General features: G+C 37.7%; 1 protein-coding gene across 3 annotated transcripts in view; it reads left to right on the top strand.

Moving 5' to 3' along the window:
- Positions 1-27,351, top strand: part of LOC120399008 (cytochrome P450 7B1) — a 189,838-nt gene that overhangs the window by 146,805 nt on the left and 15,682 nt on the right. For all 3 annotated transcript variants that reach the window (XM_039526851.1, XM_039526853.1, XM_039526852.1), the window contains exons 2-4: positions 18,469-18,605; positions 25,834-26,424; positions 26,873-27,079. In XM_039526851.1, coding sequence (XP_039382785.1) covers positions 18,469-18,605; positions 25,834-26,424; positions 26,873-27,079 — 935 coding nt within the window. The remainder of the gene's footprint in view (positions 1-18,468; positions 18,606-25,833; positions 26,425-26,872; positions 27,080-27,351) is intronic.

Here is a 27,351-nt window from a genome sequence, read left to right as displayed (position 1 = left end):
ACACAGACTCCAAGTGTACAGTGCTCACCTTATATTTATTTTTTTACAAATATTTGCACTGTAAAAAACAAAATAGTATTTTTTCAATTCACCTAATACAAATACTGTAGTGCAATCTCTGTATCATGAAAGTTGAATTTATAAATGTACAATTATGTCCAAAAAATAACTGCATTCAAAAATAAAAAAATGTAAAACTTTAAGGCCGACAAGTCCACTCAGTCCTACTTCTTGTTCAGCCAATCACTCAGACAAACAAGTTTTGTTTTTTTTCGTTTGCAGGAGATAATGCTGCCCACTTCTTGTTTACAATGTCACCTGAAAGTGAGAACAGGCATTCGCATGGCATTGTTATAGCCAGCATCGCAAGATATTTATGTGCCAGATGCACTAAAGATTCATATGTCCCTTCATGCTTCAACCACTGTTCCAGAGGACATGCGTCCATGTTGATGATGGATTCTGCTCTTCTTAAACCTTGGGTTAAGTGCTGTAGCTATCTTTAGTAATCTGATATACGAGCCTTAGAATCATAGAATATCAGGGTTGGAAGGGACTTCTAGTCCAACCCCTGCTCAAAGCAGGACCAATCCCCTTCTTTGTGTTTTGTCAAATCTGCAGTGAAAGTGTTCTTAAATCAAACAGCATATGCTGGGTCGTCATCCAAGAATACCATAATATATGGCAGAATGTGGGTAAAACCATGGAGCAGAAGACATACAGCTCTCCTCCAAGGAGTTGTCACAAATTTAATTAACACCATATTTTTTTTTAACAAGCATCATCAGCATGGAAGCATGTCCTCTGGAATGGTGGTCGAAGTATGAAGAGGCACATGAATGTTTAGCATATCTGGCATGTAAATACCTTGCAATGCCAGCTACAACAGTGCCATGTGAATGCCTGTTCTCCCTTTCAGGTGACATTCTCTCCAGTAAATGTAAACAAACTTGTTTCATTTAGCGATTGACTGAACAAGAAGTAGGACTGAGTGGACTTGTAGGCTCTAAAGTTTTACATTGTTTTGTTATGGAGTGCAGTTATGTAACAAAAAAAATCTACATTTGTAAGTTGCACTTTCACGATAAAGAGATTGCACTACAGTACTTGTATGAGGTGAATTCAAAAATACTTTTTCTTTTGTCATTTTTACAGTGCAAATATTTGTAATCAAAATAATATAAAGTGAGTACATTTTGTATTCTGAGTTTTAATTGAAATCAATATATTTGAAAACGTAGAAAAACATCCAAAAATGTTTAATAAATTTCAATTGGTTGTATATTGTTTAACAGTGTGATTAATTGCAATTAATTTTTTAATTGTAATTAATTTTTGAGTTAATCGCGTGAATTAACTGTGATTAATTGATAGCACTCATAAAAACATATTATTCAATATTTTTTTCCCAATAAATCCTTAACATATAGATTTTACCAGCAAGATGAGAACTTGTATGCATCCACACCTTTGTACAAACACAATACTAATAATTGTGTAAATATCAAGTTTTGTTTGTGCACAAAAATAGGATTTGTAAATTAAGAGTAATGACCACACCGCATCTTTAAGCCGGGGGTGGGGTGATTTGGCTGGTCGAATGAAGGGAACAGTGCTTTATGGCTGGGGAGGGGAGAGAAAGAGGTCAAACTGCTGTAAAAGGGACAAGGGGTGACACTGCCTCATCCCCGGAACTGGGTGGGCATAAGGATTTAAAAGGGGCAGCCTGTGAGGTGAAGCCCCCTTTCATATGGAGCAGGCTGAGGCAGCATTAGGTAGTGAAATACCAGGTTTGGTCAAGACCTGCTGTGGGCCTTGCACTAGCCACCCCTTTTTTAGGGGGGCTGGGAAGGAATTTTTCCCTTACCACCGGATCAGCCTAGGTGGATTTGGGATTTTTTCACTTTCCCCACAGCAGGTTTGGGGAGGGCTTTGTTGATGTTTGGCATGAAGGGTAGTAGGCTGTATATCACAACTCATATAAGTGCAGGGCGGCTGTCCAATGCAGGTACTCCATAGGGAAGGTTTACAGTGACCAGATAAATGGCTTGGTAAAGGACTTGGAAAGGAGGTATTGGTTAAAGGAACAGAACAGGTGGGGGCAGGGGTTGGGGACTCCTATGATTGGTACAGCAGGGAGCCATCCCCCCTTTTTCTTATAGCCCACCTTAACCCTCCTACAAGAGGGGAGCATGGATAGTAAGGTCCCAACAATAGGTTGGCTGAGGGACCTAAATTTAAAAAGAGGCGGTGCTGGTGGAAGTCCCCCAGGAAGTTATTGAATGGACATGGGGTTACCTGCACTGTACACTTTTATCTGCCGGGTCATCTAATAATAAAGTTTTGGCCTGATTAAAACCATATGTAATGTCTCCTGTCCTTCTTTTGGTATAGCCAAACAATATACCCCACATGTTTATCTTGTCAGTGCAACTTGGACACCCTGGGAGAAATCTTGGCCCCATTAAAGTGATTTGTAAACTGCCATTGACTTCAGTGGGACCAGGATTTTGTCGAAAAATTGTCCATCAGTATATAGTATTATTGATATCCGTCCTTTTGTCATGAATAAAATAAGTGGCATCTGCAATACGTAGCACTTTTCATCTGAAACTTTAATAATTTAGAACCTGACAAAATTTAGGTACTTTAGAACCTGACAAAATTACCATGAGCTATGTAAATAGTATTATTTGCATTATACAAATGATGAAATGGAAATGAGGAGAACTTAAATGCACAAGAAGTCAGGGGCAGGGCTGGAAATAGAACCCAGGAGTCCTGGATCCCAGTCTCTTGGTCCTGCTTTATCCACTAGGGAACATGTCCTTTTAATTAAAGCCAATACTACAGTTATCTCAACAGTGGAAATGCTTTGGGGTTAACATTTTAATAATTAATAATATTTAAATTATAATGAAACTTTCACAAACTGAACACTTTTTAGTGGATTTCAAATTCTACATATAGACATAACTTTATCCATCACTGGCATTCAGCCACTTATCATGGCAGCCACCCTAATGGTGCCCAGAGGAGCTGATTGAAAAATTTTGATTTTTTTCATTAAAATTTCAAATGTTCAGCCAGACCAGTTCCCAGCAGCCTTAAACAATATGTTAGGGACAAGAAATAGAAGCTACTTTGCCCACTTAAAATGATGGAGGTAGACAAAATGTAATTATGAGAAATGGATCTGAGACAGAAAGTTTGAATTAGGAAATAAATCTGCAGTTTGAATATGGTGTTCCATGTGATCCCAATATTGAGAGGCCCAACCTGCAGGCCCTGTTTCACCAGTATCTAGCACTGTACTGCACTGTAGTCATTTACGCTTGTGCAAAGTGAGCATGCAAATGTTACCTGATCAAAATAGTAATGTTTTACACTCTGCATATGTGTAAACTACCACAAAAAGAAGTGAAGAATTAGATCCATGAAATTGACATCTAAATCTGAACTTCCCTAAAGTTTGGGTGGTTTGGATCTGAAGTTCAGTTTTAAACCAACTCTGGGAATTACCCAAGTTGAAATTATCAACTTGTTGAAAAATACCATAAAATATTTAAATTATCCTAAGACAATTATTTGACCATTCCGGAGCAAGTACACATTTTACTCTAAGGTACTAATTTGTTCATTAAACAGTATTGAAATTGGTCCTTTGAAGTTTGAATTTTTTTAAAAAAATTCTGGTTGTAGTCCCAAAAACTACATATTTAAAAAATATTTCACCATTCTATTAATGGAGGGTGAATGTATTTTTTTTTTTACTTGATTAACAGTATCCTTTAGTTCCAGTTTTAGGATACATTCCAGAGCATAAACATAATTAGCTCAGACAAATATAAGACATAGAGGAGTTTCATTTGAATTTAACCCATTTGCCTTTATATACATTAGGGCCTATACTTAAGTACCTGAAAAAGGCAGACATAGACCAGCTAAAGGAATATATTTTCCAATCATCAAACCTATTTTTATGGAAATACATTGAAGTTCTTTTAAATTAATACCTGTTAAGGGCCAAAGCATGACATTTAGGCACTGGCCTGAGTAGTGGATAAAGGATATCACACCACCCCAAGGGGAACTGTGTTCCTCACTGCTCGGAGATGTGCCCTTCTGAGACATAATCTTTCCCAAAGTGTCTACGCAGGTTGTACTGTCCTTTAGGACTGGTACAGCCTGTTCCACAAGTCAACTCAAGAAGAGAGGACGGACAAGGCCCCAGTTCTCAGCCAGTTTGAGACTGTTATGTGCTTATGTGGATGAGTTAAGGAAGCAGTGTCTGTGATCACCAAGTGCAGAGATTGCAAATATTACAGGCTATAATACTGTATGGGAATTGTCCATTGGAATGACTTTCCTGTGGAAAATTCACTTTCCATGGGAAGATTTCAACTTTGGCAGAAATTTAGATTTTGTGTTAGAACAGGGATCGGCAACCTTTGGCATGCGGCCCATCAGGGAAATCTGCTGGCGGGCCAGGACGGTTTGTTTACCTGCAGCGTCTTCAGGTTCGGCCAATCCCAGGTCCCACTGGCCACGGTTTGCTGTTCCAGGCCAATGGGGGCTGCAGGGAGCGGCAGCCAGCACATCCCTCGGCCCACACCGCTTCCCGCAGCCTCATTGGCCTGGAACGGCGAACCGCGGCCAGTGGGACCTGGGATTGGCCGAACCTATAAAACTCTATGCATCCGCTGTGCCCTCTGCCATTTGGCACCAACGTGTTCCTGGGTCTCACACAGGTCTTTGTATGGACGCTCTAAGGGAGAGGTGCCACCATAAACACATCCTACATAAGAACCAGTCACAAACGGTCCATAGATAAATAAATTTTCAAAGTGTCTTTAATTGATTGCCCCCAATCTACTTCAGTATTTTGCTAAGACAGAAACTGGATTTGGAAAATCAAAATTTGAACAGTCTGGCAGAAAGTCTGGTCTGGACTTTTTAAAACCTTTTTGTGTATATGCGTATTGTGTTGCTGGTGGAGGGTTTTATTTTTGGTGCTTTCCAGGGTTCGCTGAGTGTATTTGGTTGATTGATTTTATCCTGTGCAATAGGGAATAAAAAACCTGAGTAGGTGTTTGTTTGTGCTGGACAGCATTTGCTTCCTTATTCTTTCAAATTGTGTTGCTGTCTCTTCCCTGTAACAGAGCAGAAAGGGCTGTTTTAGCCCAGGGACATACTTCTACTGCTTAACTCCCACCAATTAAAGCTTCAGTGTTTCAATTGCTCTGCTAACTCTCTGGCCTGACAGAAGTAGTGGAGAGTTTAGTCTTTTGCAAACTGAGTTTTATTTGTTTGTCTTTTTTTAAAAGACATTGTAAATAGCTTGTTTAAAAGCCTGTTTGGTTGAAGAAGGTCGAAAAAGTGTCTCAAAATTAATAAATATAAATGTTGTTCATTTGCGGTGCTGTTGGGCTGGTGCTGTAAGGGCAGCTCATCAGATGGTGTAAATTGTTATGGTTCCACTGATTTCAACTAAAGATCCATCCCATAGAAATCAAGGTTGCCTGTGGTACTTCACTTTGGCACTGGTATGCAAACAACATAATGTTAAGGCAGGGTGCTGAGAATAAATCAGAGGAAATTGTATTACTGGCCTAACTGGCACCAATTTGCTCCACGGGTGTCTGGGTCAGCAAGGCAGTTAACAGTCATCTCTGTATTTGTTTTATATGTATTCTGTTCCTCGTAATTTTTACTTAGATTTCATACAGTGAACTGAGTTTCTGAGTCCAAAAAGCTGCTAATTTTGCATGCCTGTACAGCCAAACCACATTACCGGAGCAAAATCAACCTGCTAATAGATTCAAAGCCTCATAAGCAAATATTCCCTTAATCAGAAAGAGTCTGAGGGTCCAAGGAGGGTCAGGAGGTGAAGGCAAGGCTGGAGCAGGTCGGCAACAGGGCTGGAGCAAGCTCAGAGTAGGGCAAGAACAAGACTGGAACAGGGCTCAAGCAATGCTGGGGCAGGAACTGGAACTGGACCAGAAGTAGGCTGGGTGTTTCAAGAGCCTGAGCCCTGATACACTGCACGATTCCTGACTGGGTAGACTGATCTGCAGCTGTGGCAGGGTTGGCGAAATGTCTAAGCCTGGAGGTCATCTGACCTATTATCTACTCCAGGATAGGCTGCTGCCACAAGCCTGAAGGTGAGTCACTGCAGGCTCTGTGGCAAGGATAAGTTAGTGCAGCTGGGTTCTTGCTGCATGCTTGAGTGGTGACTCACCACAGCTTTGTTGGAGGGGCACCTTTTGAGGGTCTGGGGATGTGCAGTATTAAAAGCTCTCTCCTGTAGCGTAAGAGGGGGGCCACTGGACCCAGGCATCAACTAATCATGGGGGACAACAGATGAAAAACAGGGGTGAGAGTGAAGGTGACAGGGATAAAATCAGGGATCCAGAGTGGGGAGACGGGGACACTGAGAAGAGAACCCTGGACAGTGCACACTGCTTCTTGAAGGCATCCAGGAAGGCAGTGGACACAGCCCAGAAGATCTCTTCCTGGAGACGTGACTTGAGGAGGGATCAGAAATAAGCCCCACAGTTGCAGAGCACTCCCCTTCTCCCAGTCTAGGTTCCTCCTGCTGGTATGGTGGATGGCCTCTTTTGGAGAGTCAGCTGAGCAAGCAGCCCTGGCTTGGCTGCAGGTTTACCTCACAGATATTAGCCTTTTTTGTAATTGCATCAGATAGTTGACTTATATTTAATTTGTGATCCACTGTAACCTCTAGGTCTTTTTCAGCAGAGCTCCCACCTAGCCAGTTATTCCCTGTTTTTTAGTTGCACATTTGATTTTTTCCTTCCTAAATGAAGTACTTTGCTCTTGTCCTTGTTGAAATTTCACCTTGTTGATATCAGATCAATTCTCCAATTTGTCAAGGTTCTTTTGAATTCTAATTATGTCCTCCAAAGTGCTTACAACTCTTCCCAGATTGCTGTCATCTGCAAATTTTATAAGCATACTCTCCACTCCAATGGGACTGTGTCAAAAGTCTTACTAAAATGTATACTCACTTGGAGTTCCATTAATGTCAGTTGGATTCACTTTGCAGAATCAGGGCTATAATGACCAGAAATACATTCAAAGAAAACAATAACTTGAGATGTATTTAATGAGTTACTTAAAATTTGAATATTGCCAAGAGTTACTGTTTTGAGGCTCATTTAGCCTGCAGCATTCTAAGGACTGTGAATCTGATTCCAAGACCATTGACTTCGTTTTAGATCAGATCCAATGTTTGCTTGAATCTGAACTGATTTTTTTTTCTGGAGCTTTTTTTAAATAACTTTAAATTTTGAACAGAAATGGAGATTTTGGGCTAGTATCTTTGATTTTGGTTGGTTGGTTGGGTTTTTGATTTGTTTGTTTGTCTCCGGCTATATAACAGCATACTAACAAACAATCTTCTGAAGTCTTCCAGGGATTGATTCATGGATCTTTGCTTCTGCTTTATATGTTATCATTGGTTTATGCTACCCAGGGACATAATGCATACATTTAGCTTTGTATTTCCATTACCAAAACTTTTCTAATGAAGTTACTGTATTATCTCATTATTTATCATCCATAAAATCTTACACTAAATTAGCCTTGATTTTTATGAACAAATATTCCTACATCTGAAATTATTACAGTGGGCACTCCGAGACAATTGAGCCAATGCCAGACAGATCTTAGCATATGCACGACATGGCTCAGTCGGCACATGACCAGGATTCATCACTGAATTTGGTCCACTAGTTGAATCATTAGCGTCCCTGGCCTGGGCCAGGTACTGACAGAGTGTGCTACGTGACTGCTGACCCAGGCCCCTTGCCAGACAGATAATATATCTCTCTCAATGAAACATCTTTCTCTCCCTGCACGGTAGTAAAATTCTTTGTATTTTAAGAGCTTCCCACCGTTCTTCTTAGATTACCTGAATTCCTTTGTTTGTTGCTCTTTCTTGCATTAAGGAGTACTTCTTGCATACTTGAATATTGCCTGTGCAAGATGCTGAAATTCTTATTCACACTTTACTCAACATTTGGTAGGCCAGGCTATATTATTATTATTTCCTTTTATAGCTATTTTGCACTACTTTTATATGTCTGAAGTTAACCAATATGATATACAAGAAGATGTGGACACAAATTATGGAAGAGCTGGACATGAAAGCTGTATTGGTGGAGTTTGTCTGCAAAACTCAATAAATATATAATGTCAATGCATTCCTGAATGGTGTTTGGAAGACATGTTGGTGAGGTTCATATGCTAATTTCACTATCATCACACAAATGAGGATTAAATAGGAAGGGGAAAGGCCAAGACCAAACAAGAGATATAAGATTAAATATGTAAAGTAAGTAATTTGGGCCTTGTCCTGGGAGGTGCTGAGCACCACAGCTCACTATTATTGGCTTCAGAGGGAGTGGAGGTTGTAGTGTTAGGACAAAGCCATGCCTTAAGCAGTAACTAGAGTGCTTCCTAACCACGTAGTCCCTCTTTTTATTACGCTTCCCCTGTAAGACATCCTGGTTCTTCTTCGAGTAGTGTCCACTGTAGGGGTGCTTGCATCCCTGCGCTGCTGATTGGAGAACTTTGGTAGCGGTGTCCATTAGGCCGGCACATGGGCTGTCTCTCCTCATACCCTGCCATGAGGCTAACTAGTGCACATGGGCTAACCCCCCTCAGTTCCTTCTCTACCACCCCGGCTAGAGACTGAGACATTAGCAGTCCATTTGCAATTGATTAGCTTCTTTAGCATTTTTATTGATGATATCCTCTTAAAAATAAAAAGAGAAGGAGCACACATCATACTAATTGTTCCCATTTGGCTGAGAAAGACTTGGTATCTTTACCTGTCACAACTCGTGACATGCCCACCAGTCTCTCTCCAATGCACTCCATACCTCTTATCGCAGAACAAAAAACGGACTCTACATCCTAACCTGGGGATTCTCTGCCTCAAGGCTTGGCTCCTTCATAGTTCCAACACATAGAAAGCACCTGCTTGAAGGAGATACAAGAGATATAACTCCACAGTAGAAAGTCCACACCATGCAATATTATACCTGCAAAAGTGGTCCAGGTTTCAGGTTTGGTGTAATTCCCAACAAATTTCTCCAACATCCACAACTCTTCCGAAGATCCTAGACTATGTACTGATTCTTAAAAAATCGGGACTGTCTCTCAGTTCACTTAGGGTCCACTTAGCAGTTATAGCAATCTTCCACCGACAAGTAGAGGGGTACTCAGTACTATCACACAAAATGATTCCTCTGGGGTATAGTAAACCTTTTCCCACAACTCCAACATCCCGCCCGTACATGGGATTTAAACCTGGTGTCGAAAGGCCTGACTAGACCTCCCTTCAAACCCATGGCAGCTTGCTCGCTTACACACCTGTCAGTGAAAATGGCCTTCCTGGTGGCGATCACCTCAGCTAGGAGAATAAGAGAAATAGAGGCTCTGATGGCACATCCCCCCTCCACAGTATTCTTTTGGGACAAGGTCACACTCAGGCCACACCCAAAATTCATCCCTAAGGTAACCTCCCTGTTTCACATGAATCAACTGGTCCACCTTCTGACTTTTTACCCCAAGCCTCACCATGATAATAGGGAGGCTATACTACACACGCTAGTTGTTCAGAGAGCCCTAGCTTTTTATCTAGATAGGACGAAGGCTTTTAGGAATTCCCCTGAGCTTTTTCTTTCTATTGTGGAGCGATCCAAGGGCTCAGCTATGTCAGCCCAGAGACTAAGTGGGTCTCGAACTGCATTAGACAATGTTATCAGATTCACAACATGACACCTTCGGATAGTATTCACATACACTCCATGAGGCCAATCTCCTCATCTGTCACCTTCCTGAAGAATGCCCCATCTAAGAAATCTGTAGAGCAGCCACTAGGTGTGAGCCCACACCTTCATAGAACACGCTATGATTATTGGGGACTCCACCTCCAATGCCACCTTCAGCTCCACTGTACTGTCATCTGTAACTGACCCATCTCTGAAGCCCCAGCCCTCCAGCAGGGATACTGCTCAGAAGTCAGCTACAGTGAAGCACCCATAGGGACACTACTTGAAGAAGAAGTTGCTCACCTTGTGCAGTAACAATAGTTCTCTGAGATGTGTGTCACTAGGGGTGCTCCACAACCAACCCTCTTCCCCTCTACTTCAGAGTTCTTGTTAATGCCTCTGCGGTAGAGAAGGAATTGTGGGGGGTTAGCCTGCACATGCTGGTTAGCCTCGTGGTGAGGCCCGAGGAGAGACAGCGCATGTGTGGGCCTAACAAACACTGCTACCAAAGTTCTCCAATTAGCAGCACAGGGATGCAAGCAGACCTACAATGGAACACCCATAGGGACACACATCTTGAGGAACCATCGTTACTGCAGGAGGTAAGTAATTTCTTCTCTGGTAACTACTCCAGAGAGCGCATGCAACATCTTACAGAGTTGTGCCCATCAACAGCACTAAAGCTAAATTCTTATGTAGTGTTTAATATCACTTAAATTTGATTTTTGCTACAATCTAATATACCCTGGCCAGCAGTTACGGAACTTTTTCTAAACTCTCCAGAATCGTTATGGGAATCTTCAGCTACCAATGAGGCTAAGCCAAGAGGTTTTTGGCAGTGCTACATTGTTGTCTTTTTAAAGCTGCCAAAACAACTTTCCCATGGTGCTGTTTGCCTGGAAGGTCAGGTCCCACCAAACATGGGGATAATGCCCTACCTGGGCATTCCAAATACAGAATTTGAAAGAGTCAACTCATGGACAGTTTCCACAGCTCACTCATGGACAATGTGAAAGAGAAAGAAGGGTGAAGTGGGGGATTATATGGATAACATTATTTCTCTCTACCCAGCTGGTTATATAATACCTAAGGAGTTCTTAACAGAGATGGTGTTTGGGAGCTTATGGATTTCTGGGTCCTGAAGTTTCCTTGGTATTTTGAAATGACTTGTTGGGGTATTAGGAAAGAAAAGAAATCTGTGGAGGAAATGAGTAAGGAAGCTATTATGATGAACTCCTCCACCAATTAATACTTCTGCAACTTACAAAGCACTGTGGGAAAGATTGTCAACTGGTGTAACTCCATTTCAGTCAATAGAGCTATACCAATTTATTCCCACAGAGGATCTGGCCCAGTATATACAACGTCAAATTCTTTCTTAGCTAGGAGTGACTGAATCAGGAGTATCAATGACTATAATTTCTAAGTGCTATTAGGTGGATACATCTACTAGGCTGTTAGAGAAATTTCCCTTAAAATGGTTTCTCAACAGAAAATTGAGGCAAAACCATTTTTTCCAGAAAGATTCTGCTTTCCATGGGAAATTTTGTCTTGGTGTCAAAAAAAAACAACAAAAATGCTTCAGCTGAAAATTTTCAGTTTTTGATGAAATGTCCAAAATTTTCCATGGAAAATTTCAATTAAAAGGATTTTTTTTTCATTTTCCGTCAACATTTTCCACTGAAGAAAGAAACATTTTTCCAACCAACTCTGTAATCTACTGTTATAAAATTTTCTTTGGTCTGTTCATTTCTCATTCCTGTGTTTACTTACTGACTCTTGGGTTGTGTGTATAATGGGTATTATACTTGTTGTATAGCTAAGGCTAAGATTTTGTCATGGATATTTTTAGTAAAAGCCCTGGATAGGTCATGGGCAATAAACAAAAATTCACAGATGCCCATGATCTGTCCCTGACTTTCACTAAAAATATCATTGACAAAACGGGGAGGTGGGTTCAGCACCCACTGCTGCACATTGGAAAAAATGACCCCAACTATACATACAATATGATGGGGGCTAATTTAGCTACAACTAATCAGGAAAGAGATCTTGAAGTCATCGTGGATGGTTCTCTGAAGACATCCACGCAGTGTGCAGCAGCAGTCAAAAAAGCAAACAGGATGTTAGGAATCATTCAAAAAGGGATAGAGAATAAGATGGAGAATATCTTATTGCCCTTATATAAATCCATGGTACGCCCACATCTTGAATACTGCATACAGATGTGGTCTCCTCATCTCAAAAAAGATATACTGGCATTAGAAAAGGTTCAGAGAAGGGCAACTAAAATGATTAGGGGTTTGGAACAGGTCCCATATGAGGAGAGATTAAAGAGGCTAGAACTTTTCAGCTTGGAGACTAAGGGGGGATATGATAGAGGTATATAAAATCATGAGTGGTGTGGAGAAAGTGAATAAGGAAAAGTTATTTACTTGTTCCCATAATATAAGAACTAGGAGCTACCAAATGAAATTAATGAGAAGCAGGTTTAAAACAAATTTCACACAGCGCACAGACAACCTGTGGAAATCCTTGCCTGCGGAGTTTGTGAAGGCTAGGACTATAACAGGGTTTAAAGGAGATACAATGTCAAATTCTTTCTTAGCTTAGATTTTATGTACTTCACAGGAGGAAACTTACCACAGCTCCTCCAGGAATTTGTAAGGGAATGATTAAAGCAAATCATTCAGGTTATAACATCTCCAGAGAGGTCCCACCTCCAGAGGAATCTTGCATATTCTGTTTCAGACTGGATTCTCCAGAGACCAACAGGCAAAGAAAGGACTTTTGGATAAATAGCCTGAGTTTAAACTGACTCTGGGCCTTCATACTGGTTCGTGATCTAAAGACTGATGTGAACTTGTAACCACAGGGAAAACCCAGTTAAGGGATTTGAAGGACTGACACCTAGCAGAACAGTAGGTTGGAGTTGGGGGTGACCTCTGCTAATTTTTTTTTAGCATGTGTGCAGGTTCTTTTATTGTTTTATCTGCTTTCTCTGTGATGCTTTTACCTTCAAAATAAAGGTGCTTGCTTAGAAAGAGCTCTGTGGTAACTTGTAACTGCTGGCAATACACTGGTTATAGCCCTCTGAGAGAAAGCAAAGCACAGATGCTGACCTTTTAGGCTGACTGGCTTGCTGGGGATATCACAGTGTGGATTACAAAGCTTTACAGCTTTAAAGCCCCCAGTCAGAAGGGAATGAAATGCTGGTCTCCTGCCAGGAGAGGTGATTCCTGGGAGCCAGAAGTCTTTAAGTGAGAGCCCTCAAGGGACCACAGAGGGGGAAAATACAGGCATTGTTACCCTGAAACTGTGATAGTTGCATATTCTCATACTAAACCTCTCATCCATTTAGTTTCTCAGGGAATAATTTTTAATACAGTATCAGTTTAGCATTGAAAATTCATTGCTACAGGAAATTGTCAAGGTAAATAATTTAGTAGGATATTTTAAAGGAATGGATAATTTAATAAGCATTAAGAGCATTTGTGTTTTTGCATACTATGTCAGTGTTATAAAAAGAATCAAAACTCATGCTTCAGAGCAAAGTCTTATCTTTATGCATCTTGTATTTATACCAGTTGCCTCGGGTAGCAAGTAACCTGGGTGCCTATGGGAGTCAAATGTTTGTCAAGGTGCAATTGGACACATGCATTACAGGTTTGCGGTTTAGTAGTAGTTGTTGTTGTTAGTTTTGCCTTTTTCTAAAACCTCAAGTATCGTCCCTAGTTAGAATAAGGTTACCAGACTAGAAGTACCAGATATCTGTTCCATTATGGCAATTCTTTCTGTAATTTCCTATGTGAAATAAAAGCATCATTAGAAGTCAGAAAAATAACTGCTGGTGATATAGACACTTTTGAGACGTTTGAACAAATAATTAGAAGAAAATAATATTCTCTCTATCCATTTACTTATAGAGTACCTAACACTATGGTATCCAGCTATGAATATGGTAGGGTTCTGTAACTACTAAATCAGAAGAGGAGTCAGTTAAAATACATAGACTTGCTAGCCTCACACTGTCCTAAATGTCCTGTGTTCTCTTTTTCCTAATGCAATAAGACACTACAGGCACCACATTTCTGGGGATTACCTTTCTGGGGTATGAAGCCTGTGGCCTCATTCTTCACGTCTCAGTCAAAGTGTTCATAGGCCCCAGAAACACACTGACTGTCGTGTCTTGTTGTTTAAATATTGTGATAGAACCTGTGAATAACTGAAAACTGTTTTGACATGTTCATAATAGCTTTTGTTCTACATCTGTACCGATACATTGCCTTTTCTAAAAATTCAGCATAGCTTGCTTTTTACTTTGTGGTTACATTTAATACTATGATGAGAAGTACTAGAGCAGGGAATTAACTTCTCTACCAAGAAATCAAATCAAGCTTGAAATCAGTAGCTTTAAATTTTTGGCAATGATATTTTGTAAAGTGAAAAGGTTCTTCTTCATGACAAGCAATTTTATTAGACCTTTATCAGCAACTTCAATGAAAGTTGCTCAGAAGTATTCAGCTGAATCACTGGTATCCTGCGGAGTGACACTTTCATGTGGGGCTTTTTCAGTTCTTCTTTGTGCAGCAAAGGTTGTGTTAACACCAGATGCCAATCGCATACCACCAGTGGATTTGTAAGATTATAGGACAGGAAAAAGATGAAGGTTAAACACAGGGCACAATAGAGATTACTTATGGTAATGAATTGTATAATTTTTCTAGACAGATCTGGATTAATGTTTATCCCAGGCAAGAGATTACTATATGTCTGATTCTGGTTGTAAACACATATTATTAAACAGAAGGTTTATGTTCATGAAATTCAACTATGAGTGTTAACACACTTATGATTCATTATGTGCAAAGAGAAAAATTAACCTGTTCATCTGCTATACCAATAGATACACTATGTTTTTTGCATTTATTGGAGATTAATTATAGGCATCTGCTGTCTTTAGAAAACAAATAACTCCTGAAATGGCAAAAATTCTTCTCTCAGTTACAGCCAGACTACCCCATAGACTTTGATGGAGTTACACCAGTGTAACTAAAAAAAGAATAGCCTTAGATATTTTTATATGGAAAAAATAGCTTTTGTACTGGAGCTATCTACAGGCAATATATAATAATGATACTTGCTAACTTTTGGATCTTTTTTTCTTTTTCAATGAAAAAACAGTATGTTCACATTCACAGAATATAGTGAACGGTGTCCCAAATTTTGATTTCCCAAATGATTCAGTTATATTAACTGTAAAAAAAATAGTATTTTGAGGACTTGCCACTTTCAAATTTTAAAAAAAATAATTTGTATTTGTATTGATATTTAGCTATACTTCACATCATTTGCTTTTCAAGTCCGCTGTCCTCCTCTGTTTTCTAGACGCTCTGCTGGTGAGCATGCCTGCGACATAGGTGTGATCTTCACATTTTTTAAATAATATGTTGCCTTAGTAGTTAAATAATCACAATTCATTCAATTATTTGATTTTTGGATGACCAAAGGGGAAAAAAAATCTCTTAAAAGACAGTCAACACATTCCAAAACTTTGCTCCTTGCATTGAATAGATGCAATAACAATCTTGTAACCGAGTAATGAGTATGTTTGCTTTCAGATAAAAAAAAATTCAGTTTTTATAATCTGTGTATGCTATTTACAAACAGTACATGATAGCTAAATGCCTTTTCATAATGCTGTTTTAAATTCCCTCTCCATTTAATAATGGTTGATAGTACTGATAGCCTGGTTTTCACTGTCCCTCTTAACTAGTCTGTCTAATTATAGGTTACAATAAATTTATTTCTGATGTTTTATTTTCTGAACCCCACTTTCATATGTGAGAAACTTGACTTGCCTGATTAGTCCCATTGACTTCAGTGAGACTAGTAAAGTTACCCATGGACACAAGCCGAATGAGACCTTAAAGCTGTAATAAGAATGTTGAAAAGGCCTGAGAATACTATAAATTACCAATTATGTTGACTGGATTAAACTATTCTAACAATTGGGCTAGATCTGACTTGCCTTGTGCACTGTAACACAGAGATCACATCAATGCTAGTAAGTAGCTCTGATATCTTGAATACAAACTTGGTTTTACTGATAAACTGAAAACTAAACTGGAAACTAAACAGTTCAAATTGAATTTTTTGTCTTCTTTTTTAAAAAGTCAGAGCAATATATTTTTATTCTCCCAATGCTAAGAAGAAAATGCTTTAAAACCATTTATATTTCTTATATATGTATATTAACAGCCTATTTGGGACAACCTAACTTTGGCTTTTGTAATATTTTTTAAAGGCTGCAAAAAGTGAATTATGAATTAGGAGTTGAAAGAAACATTTAATATTTGTTTAATTATTTCTAGAGGCTTGTATTATGGCTCTTTCAAATAGCTTTAAAACCGACCTATCATTTCTAGTCAATATGCACTGTCAGATATATACCTGAAATCTTTATTACAGATGAGAAGCCCAAATCAGGTGTATTATACTGCTTAAAAGTTTGTGCAGTGAAGCATTATATTTTGGGAGCTTATAAAATATATATAGTGTTCTCTATTCCCTTTGCTATATGTCGGCAGACATCTATAAGTCATTAAGGTGACCTCCATCTTCCTAAGAGAAGTAAAGGTAAAAATGAAGACACATTTCTATTATCAGTCTACTATGGGTCGTAAGTTGAACTAACGTTATATTTTCCTCTGAAATACGCATAGCCTTGACATGGTGTTTAACAGTGTTAAGCTTATTGCTGCTGAGCTAAACATGTCTGAAGCAAACGATGACCCTCACGTCTTTGTGATAGCAAAATGTCTCCCTGATGTGATCCCACAGACTTGGAGCATTAAGTTAATTTTCCCCTGGATTTCTGAGCTACATCCTTTTTACCCCGCGGAAACCTTGTGAGGAATACAGCTTTTGACCGAATGACAGAGCATGGAGGGTGAAATTAGATGCATTAAATTAAAATATGACAAAAAGCCTATCTAAATATTTGTCACAATGTTACTTGTGCGGCGTAATGTCCAACCCAGGAAGTGAAAGCAGGCTATTGCTGGGACTTAATAGTCTGAAAAAAAAATTGGTAAAACATCCAGATTCCTTACAGGCTTTGAGAGGATAATTGAGGGTATGGTGTAAGATGTCATAGTTCCCGGTTTGGTGATCCCTCTATCTAATCTCAGATTAGTTCTTTTCCTGTTTTCATTTTAAATAGAATTAACCATTACAAAGTTTTCTTTGGTCCATGGCCATTTTTGTGCCACTTGAACAAATAATGCTGGTACTGGCCGCTAGAGGTTCTATGATACGTAAAGTATAAAAGAGAAATACCCCGCACCCACCCCCCAAATGTCATAGTATCCAATGCATATTTTTAGGCTACAAAAATTATTTTCCAGTTTGTCGTACAGCACTTGTGAAAGAAAAAAATATTATCTCAAGCTACTATATAAATAATTATTAGAAAAATGAGTGTGTTCCATTAGTATTAAATGTAGGAAGAGATCAAGTCATATGGCTTATTTCATTCATGTGCATTCATCAAAACAAGAGGTTTTAATTTTTTTAAAGAGCTAAATATCGATATGGCACATTTATCTTTTCTTTTTGATTTTCTGTTATAACAGGCTATGGAAAAATAGGAGACTATGATAGGGTTAACCCCGCTACACAAAAATCCATGCTGTGCATGAGGGTAGTAAAGCTTGTGATCCCTTGATCTTTGATTAGATTCAAGCTAGTAAATATCTTATGATTAATCAGAATGAGTTGTTCTGCATGTAGTATAAGTCACCTTCACAGATGGGTTGTAGAATCAGTTGTTTGTGAATATTTGTTTTAATCCTTTCTAAAACAGACTTGCTTTATGTGCTCAAATCATATTCAGGCAACTAAATATCAGTACTAAGGTAGGAAACTTGCAGTTATGAATAGGATAGTAGGTCAGCATTATAAAAGGAAAAAACTAACATAACTTAAAATGTCACTCTGCTATTGTTAAAATATAAGTGATACACAGAGTATGCTTCTCATAAGTTGGCGTATATAATTATATGGAAAAGCAGTTATAAACCATTCACATAAATTGCTATCTTACAGGTAGAAGAAGAACTGTAGAGACACACACACTAAAAACTGTGTGAAGTATTTGGTCCTTATTATTATTCTGTTTTTAAAAAATGCTTAATTAGAATTATAGCATTTTGGGATGTAGGTAGAGTGTAAAAAATCTATAGGGCTACCCTTTTCTATGGTCTGTCAGCCTCCTAATTACTTAAATCCATCATAATTGCCTTCTGATATAGTTTACATTGACATGCAAAATACTGTGTGAGAGAGCTCTTGCTATGACACTTGCATTACCACATCTCTAAGGATTTTCTATAGAATGTAGATTTCCATAGATCATATATAACATTATGAGATTGATAGGAAGACATTGTGCTGTGTAGTAAAAGCACCTCAATTTCTGTCTGATTTCTCATAATTGCTACAGTGAGCCTTTTGTGCACAGAGGTGTGATTAGATTTAACCTGCCAACATATATGAAGAACTTTCTCTATAATACATTTTTCATATATATAAGGTGCATGTAATCAAGTGTATATGAGTTGCTATCATGCAAAGTTAATCCCCTTTTCTCTAATGTTTTTAACAGGAGGACCGGAGAACCCCCGTTAATAAATGGTTGGATTCCTTTCATTGGGAAAGCCTTAACTTTTAGGAAAGATGCTTTCAAATTCTTGATATCTCAGCAACGAAAATTTGGAGATGTTTTCACTGTACACATTGCTGGTGAGAAGCATTTTACTATTTCTCTTGTCTTTTATGTCAATTAAATTAATTAACATTTTTATATTTTATTTAGAATTTTATTTATTGAAAAGCCTTTATCTGTACTTATGACAGGCCTAAGTTTTCGAGCCACATGACCAACGAAAATTACTTTGTAAATGAAATATTTTAATGTGTATTATATATAATCACAACTATTATTTTGTGTGTGTGTGCATACTATATGTGTGCATATACTAACTCATGCATACATATTATGCCAGCACATATAATATAGGTAAATAGAATATTTACTATAGATTGTGTTCTCTATAGAAGTGAGAACTAATATCATCTTAACACTGCACAGGAAAACATTAGATCAAATTTAGAAAATACTCATAAAAATTGTACAGAATATATTTTTTACCCTCTCTACATCTGGGTTGACAGGAGCACTAGGAAGTGAGTGACACATTGACTCATTGATACAATCAGGATTAGAACATGGAAACTTCCTGCCTAACCATACATCCTGACAATGGCATAATAATAGAGACTGAGATAATGATCTGAAATACAGTAACTTCAGTGTTTTATATCTCCTTAATTTTAGGCCTAATCCTGCTCTGTCTTACATTCACAAAAGTCACCTTGCTTTCATTTGGAAACTTTGGGGTACAGGAATGCAGGATGGCCCCTAATGCTTTCTTTATATCTTTTAAAATGTGTAGGTAGATAGACTCAGTTATTTAATGGGTCTTTTTCTTCTCTAACTTCTGTGATCCTAGTTCAAATTAACAGTTTTACAGTAGCATGAATTAACACTGCTATAATGGAGGCACTCTCATTTTTTCTACTATTCCCATATTTTTAGGGAGTTTCAGACCAAAATGTGAATTTAATGAAGTCTGCTCTATAATCTCCCAGCAACAGGGAAAGTTTTTATGTTTAGATATTTTAAATAAAAAACCAAACCATTTTTCAACGAATTTCAAGTTATCAGGTTACAAACAGGATGCTCATTTTAAACTCTTTCTCCGTGTAACCAAAAATTGCTTAATTTTTAGATGTGCAATTTTACAAGCTGTTAGTTTTATTACCTTAATTCATTCCTTTTGCTGTTTTGAAACTTAAAAGAAGTTCTTTCATTTAGAAGGGGACTACAGCGCATGCACAGAAACGACTTTTGGTAAAATGCAATCTGTACGTACTATTGTTAATATACTTTCATAATGTATATAAAATAATGGCTACTTCTGAATGCAGATTAATAATAATAATAACTCAAAGCAAGACAGCCGTTATGAATATACTAATAAAATTGGGTACAGTTGCACTTCAGAACTTGTGTGTCAATGGGACATTTCTTTCTCTCTCCCTTTTTCGTATTTTAATATAAGAAAAGGGTTAGTGAGTTAATTTGTTAAAGTGTTAAAATTTGTGACTGAGACTTAAATTAACAAATCCCATCTCAGTGTGATGGTAAAAATTCTGCCTTTAATCCATCTTCTCATCCCTAGATAGTGTACTGAGGGATTCATTGATTAATGCAATATGTGCTTAAAATAGTGAGGCAAATAGAGTGAGTTACGCAACTAAATTTGTCATTATTTTGGAATATCCCAAGTTTTGTGAATTTATGTTACATCCATGATATTACTTTAATGTCACTTTCTATAATTCAATATTGAAAACACTGAATACTGAGTTTACTAAAGAGAAATAGTAGCGAACCATCTTGTTTGTTTTTGTTTCGTTTTGTTTTGTTCAGGTTTTTTTTAAAGCTTAGTTAGTACTTCATATCATAGCCTTAGATACCAAGACACACTGGATTTCGTGATGTTTCAGTGATTTGACAAAGATGATGTTTGTGTGTGCAGCAAACAGAACTTCCCCTGTTTTATATGTACTATCATTACTTTACCCCCCTGGTGGGTGAATAAAGGTCTTGTCAAAAAATTCTATCAATATATATTGTTCTAATTATCAGTTCTCAAAGTAGTTCATTTGGAAAATGTGGAACGATGCTTGGAGTTTCTGGCATTGCCCCGTACCGGTAATGCGATTTCACTGATTGTACTTTCCCATGTGATGAGCAAATGATTGTCATTCCGAAAAGTCGCAAGGGACATGGATGTCATTTTAATAAAGAAATTAAAAAGCACATCTTTCTCTGAGAAACAATGTAAATTCCTGACCTGTCGCAGAAAATAGTTCTCTAATTGGTTTTGTGTGGTGGTGCAGCAGAATCGTTTTCCCCAAACGTCATACCGGCGAAGCACTACTGTACATCATTGTCAACAGTTCAGCAAAATCTTCCTAATAAGAGGACGATTACGTAAATGTGATAGTCTTTAAAAAAAAGAGTTGTTTCTATATGATAGTACTTCCAAACCCAACCTTTTTACTTGATAAGGATCAAGAACAAATAGACAGCCAACTAGGTAAGAACTTTAAGACCCTTGAAAAGTCTTTTCATTGTTTTTCATGATAAGACTTTGTTTACTTTTACTGATACATGATTAGGAACCATACCGGATGTTGTAGTAGTATATTTTTTGACTAACCAATCTCAATTTTAAAGAAGACAATCTACATCTTATAGTTGTTATACTAAGTACGTTTAGCCTCTTTAAAAGCACTCCTAGTACATTTTAAAAAAATTAATATACATATATACCTTAACTATTTAAGCACTGAAGTCCATTGAAAACATTATTTTAATAACTTACATCATTATATATCCTATGAAATGCTTGTCATTCATAATTAGCATTAAAAAGGGCCCAGAGTGCATTATTAGAATAATTTCTCAACTATCATACAAATACTGATTTATGTGCTAGGATTCACCAACAGTTGACAATTTTCATATCTTCTACATCAGTCTTTTGTTCTGAGGAGACTGTGTAAGCTGAACGGAGATATCAAAGGCATTCTCAATAATGGCTGTAATAAAAGTTGAAGGATTGGAAAGAGAAGAACAGTCATGTCCACAGATAGAGAAGGAATCTGAAGGCTTTTACAGGAACAAGTGAAATATTCAGCTAATTTTACTTGTTTTTATGGTATTAAATAGAAGAGTTTACTCAGCTTACTAAACTAGAAGGAATTTGAGCATGACTTTACTGTACAGACGTGTCTTCTCAAACGGTTGTGAAAAGGGATTTTTTAGTGTCCACAGACATTGTTGAACAGCTACAAAGGACTTTTAAATTGTCACAGTGGATTCTGTATCAATGGATTTAATATTTAAAGCCACTACTATGGAGAGCTTGTGGTCTGTTATCCAGCACTTTTTAGCAGATTTGGGAATTAGCTCCTACAGCTAGTCAGAGCAAAGCTGTGGTGAGCACCAAAATTTTGGTTTCTTTGTTTATGGTATGGGTTCACTTCTGAGAGGTAGCTCCTGAGGGTAACTGCAGTGGGGGGGCATTTGGGGAACATGCCTATTAAAGTGCTGAATAATGACTCAAAAATGTAGGAAGGCTTGCATTTGTTAGTGCCTGTTACCACCAGTACATAGACACTGTAGAAGTGAAAACAGAGTCCAATAGGGGAAATAAAATGATTTATTTTATTGTTTTAATTAGCCCATGCAAAAAAAAATGATAATCCTAATATTATTTACAATAACTTAGTTGAAATCAACAAACTTTGGTGATTGGTTTTAGATCTCAAAATGCTGCTGAGGGATTGTATGTTGATAGAGGAGATATTTTTACATTATTATACCAGGTAATTGACAATATGTTACAGACACAAGGTGGGTGAGGTAATATCTTTTTACAGATGTTCGTCCAGTTTAAGATATTTCCTCACCCACTTTGTGTACTCGAATATCCTGGGACCAATACAGCCACATCACTGTACACAAATATGAATACACTGTTAAACAGGTATAGCTATGTAGTTCTTCTGTGTGCTAGTAGGACAGAAATCACTAAAGGTTCCAGTTGCTAGTAACACTTAAACAGTTTTATAGCCACAAGTAGTGACCTATAGGTTTTGGTCTTTATTTAGAGAGAGGTCTAAAATCTTAAATTACTTGGGCATAGGTTCTATTGGAGATACCTTAACAATTTGCACAATTTTTTTTTAAAACCAGCAATTTTTGCCTTCTCTATGTATGGGTTAAATATCCCTCATTAGAATTTTGTAAATACTGTAACAGAGTTTTTGTGTCATATATTTCTATAATTTGTTGACTTTTGGGCAGTGATGTGGCCTGGAAGCTGAATTTGACTTTGCAAACATGAATTATATTTTGGCATTTTTTTATCAGCTGGAAAATAAGACTAATAGAAATGTTCATCTGTGGCACATCCTTAATCATAGAAAATTTTGAGTGAAGTCTTTTCTTTCCAAAAGTTTGTAATTACACTAACATTGAATGAATGTTGTTTTAAGATTATTTATTAAAATGATGTTGTTTGCTTGAAGAATAATTTGCTTAGAATCATGTTGCTTATTTTTTAAAAATTATCAGAATTGATGTGCATTTGCTAAATGTCTGATTAAAGATCACAAAGAAACTTGTATTTTGCATGTGATATAAGCAGATGGTGCACAGATGGTTTAAATTAATATTAATTACAAAATCTTAACTTAAAATTGTTTACCCTGTAAACTCAAAGTTGGAAAGCTAGCTAACTTCTTTTGGGTTAATAGCGTTCCAGTCTAATTATTAAAAATCATACCAAAGGTTTTTTTATTCCCAGCCCTTGATTAGAAAAATAATAGCCTCAATAAAGGGTCTTGAGGAGAAAAGGTATAAGAACTGGAGTGGGGAGAGTGCTGAAGGTTGGCAACACTCAGCTCTCCAACAAAGATCTTGGGTATCCTGGATTTAAAAGGTTAAAGAAGCGCTTATTCTGAGATCGAAAATGCATTCACGTCCTGCAGTCTAGTAAGGGAGACCTCTTATCTAGTGATTGGAGCAAGGTCAGGAAGCCTCAGTTCTGCTCCTGACACTGCCACTAGTCTGTCGTGATTATTTTTAGACCAAGAAAGGAAGTAACTCTAAGATCCCAATGCCACATTGTTTAATTAGTAAATTACATTATAGTAAAACAAACAAAGAGTAACTTAAAAACACTCAAAAGTGTTTCTTTGACAAAGACCTTGGACGGAATTCTACCTTGATATGTGTTTTGTGCAACTCCATTGATTTCAACAGGAATGTAAGAGTCCAATATGTACTCATAATTACCATACCATGGTATATGTATCCACAGTCAGAACGGGAAGTAACTATGCACTCTCACATACCACTATATGTTACCGAGGGGTAATTGCAGACTTTTAAATAGTGGCTACTTTATGTACACAGAGCCAAATTCTGTCCTCAGTTACACATGTGCAGCTCACATTAAAGTCAAAAGTAGTTTCACTCATTCAGCAGGGCAGAATTAGGCCTCAGATCTTGTAAGGATTATTCCTGTTCTTCTTTTATAGTGTGGATATTTCACTGAATATATGTACATTTTAATGAGTACTTTCTTTTTTCTAATGTGTGCACAAGTTAACACTCACAAACCTTTACTGTAAATTTAAACTTAGCATGGGCCCAGCTATAGTAAATTCAGAATTAATTTTATTTTGGGGGCATAATTTTTTTTGATCCCTGACAAATGGCCAGCAATTTGACTTACCAGAATGTCTTTAGTAGTAATTGACTTTCGGGGGAAAGAAGCTACAAAATTAACCCTAAAAACATCTCACACAGAAAAATAAATGGAATATTTTTAAAGGAAGTAAAAATTAATGTGAATTCTCTCTCTAATGTTGCTATCAGGTCAGCACTATTTCTTTTGATTAAGAATGTAAGAAAGGGTGATAGAGTATGTTGTTAGTGCATTCTGATGCAATAATATTGGGTTCTCTTTCTTTGGGATTAGCTTAAAATCAAGATAGGATAGCATACTTCCAAAAATACTTTTCCATTGTTTTTAAATGATGGTATATTGCACAGAAAACTATTTTTTAAAATAAACCACCAGGTTATAATTTGTTGATACTATAATAAAGCTGCATCATCCTGTTAAATTTTAAAAAGTCAGGAAAACATGGAAGTAAACAAGACTGAAAAAGTATTTTAGTTGTCATGTTTTCTTTGGGCTATGGGAAACCTCAGAGGCCCTGATCCTACAATAGACTTTCATGTAAATGGACCCCTGTGCTCATGGTAACCCCCAGTGATTTCAGTGGGCTCTATATAATCATAGAAATGTAGATTGTCTAATCCAGAAGCCATCTAGTTCAGCCCGCTACACTGAGGCAGGACCAAGTATATGCCGGCAGGTGTGCAGAGCTCATTGTAAAATTGAAACCTTGGTTGTTGGGACTAACCTGGTCCACATAATTTATTCTCTTCTGCTTGAAGAAAAGCAGCATGCTGATATGTTAGCATATTTCCCACTTCAACCCCTCTCAAGCTATTGATATATTACCCTTTCATATGGAACCATTTGTTTGTTCCTTTTTTGCCATTAAAAGATATCTAAAGATGTATAGTTTTCAAAGTGCTTTTGAAAAGCATAATAAAGCTATATTGTATTTTTCATGAGTTATGCCAATTTAGTAAATGATTCATATGACTCCAAAGTACCATGATTATGTCACCCTCTACTGTTGTCAAAACAATAGCTCGATCTACACTTGACCTCCCTCATTCTAGTCTACTACAAAAATAAAGTCTCTGACTTTTTTTTAAAAAACTAATTATTGTAATTTCTCTCACTTTCTCTCTCTCTTTTTACAACTAACTTTTGAAGATTTCTATGTGCTTATCACTTGAAACGCTGCGGGGGGAATGTCTTAAATCAGTGGTTCCCAAACTTGTTCCGCCGCTTGTGCAGGGAAAGCCCTTGGCGGGCCGGGCCGGTTTGTTTACCAGCCACATCCGCAGGTTCAGCCGATTGTGGCTCCCAATGGCCACAATTCACTGCTCCAGGCCAATGGGAGCCACTGGAAGCGGAGGCCAGTACGTCCCTCAGCCTGCACCGCTTCCTGGAGCTCTCATTGGCCTCGAGCGGTGAACCGCGGCCAGTGGGAGCCACGATCAGCCAAACCTGCGGACGTAGCAGGTAAACAAACCGGCCCAGCCCGCCAGGGGCTTTCCCTACACAAGCGGCGGAACAAGTTTGGGAACCACTGGCTTAAATTAACATTGAATATTATTAATAATAATAGTAGTATCACAAAAGAACTTATCTGTATATGTGGTTCTTTTTCTTCTGTTCAGGTAGATATATTACCTTTATCATGGACCCATTCCAGTATGTTTATGTGATCAGAAATAGCAAGCAACTTGAATTTTATGAATTTGCTGATAAAATGGCATCAAGAACTTTTGGCTATCCCTCTTTGTCAAATTTCCCAAACCTAAACGAAAATCTGCATCGAATTTACCAATACCTGCAAGGCAAGCCTTTGGACATAATTTCTGACCACATGATGAAAAATCTCCAGCATATATTTGAATGGAAATGCTCACAAGCAACAGATTGGAAAACAGAAAAAATGTACAAGTTCTGCAGCTTTCTAATGTTTGAAGCCAGTTTTATAACACTATATGGAAGAGATCCTGCTGCAGATGGCCACAATGTTATTAGTGAAATCAGAGACAAATTTACCAAGTTTGATGCCAACTTTCCCTATTTAGCTGCAAACATACCAATTGAGTTGCTAGGAGTTACCAAGAAGGTTCGGAAGGAGCTTATACATCATTTTTTACTTCAGAACATGGCAAAATGGATGGGAGGGTCAGAAGTGATCCAAGCCAGAAAAGATACATTAGAGAAATATGAGCTGCTCCAAGATTATGACAAAGCAGGTAGGAAACTTATGAATGATTGCTTGTCTAAAATAAAATAATTTACTATAGACCTTTGAAATAAAAAGGCAAAATGGCGACCTTGAAATTTTTTATGTTCTTTCTAATTGGCTAATGATAAAATATTTTACTCTGAAACAACCATCTATGATAATTGATTTTTTTTTTTGGCTGAGGTGGTAAAACAAGATACTTAATGGTGATAATGAGAGAGATTATAACTGAGCAGCATTTACTTTCCTTCTCTTCTTCCCTCCTTCCCCCCCCCCATTACATTTCAAACTATTCTCATTAAGCAGAAAATTAGACTTCAGAAGCCTATTGGTCCTCATTAGCATTCACTGATCCTTGGCTGGGTCTGTGTCCTAACATCTTTTAATTAGCACACTGCAAATCTAATCAGTGTAATAAACGCTATTAATCTTCCTTTTCACTTATTTTCTCCCAGCACATCATTTTGCCTTCCTGTGGGCCTCTGTGGGAAACACGATTCCAGCTACATTCTGGGCCATGTATTATCTTCTGCGGCACCCAGAAGCTCTTGCAGTGGTGCGTGACGAAATTGACCATTTGCTGCAGTCAACAGGTCAAAAGAAAGGGCCTGGATATAGCATCCACCTCACCAGAGAACAATTGGACAACCTGGTCTACCTAGGTAATTTATTTTTATCTGTTGTGAAGAAAAAAGGGTATCTTTCTGCAAACTCAGTTTATCACTCATTTCTGTTTACTGAGAAGGTGGAGGACACAGCTGCTTAATTGACATAATAACACCCATTTACATCAATTATAAATTATGTAGTTTATAGCTGTAGATACTCTCATTGCATGTAAACATTAAAGCCTAGGTAATTAACTATGCAAAGTATGCAAAAGGCTAAATCGAAGCTTTGCAATTATTTGAAAAAAGTTTATATGCCTATTAAG

Source organism: Mauremys reevesii, linkage group 2 (genome assembly GCF_016161935.1).
Source record: "Mauremys reevesii isolate NIE-2019 linkage group 2, ASM1616193v1, whole genome shotgun sequence".
NCBI classification, from domain to species: domain Eukaryota; kingdom Metazoa; phylum Chordata; order Testudines; family Geoemydidae; genus Mauremys; species Mauremys reevesii.
Note: the sequence above shows the minus strand (reverse complement) of the source record. Positions and strands in the feature narration are given on the sequence as shown.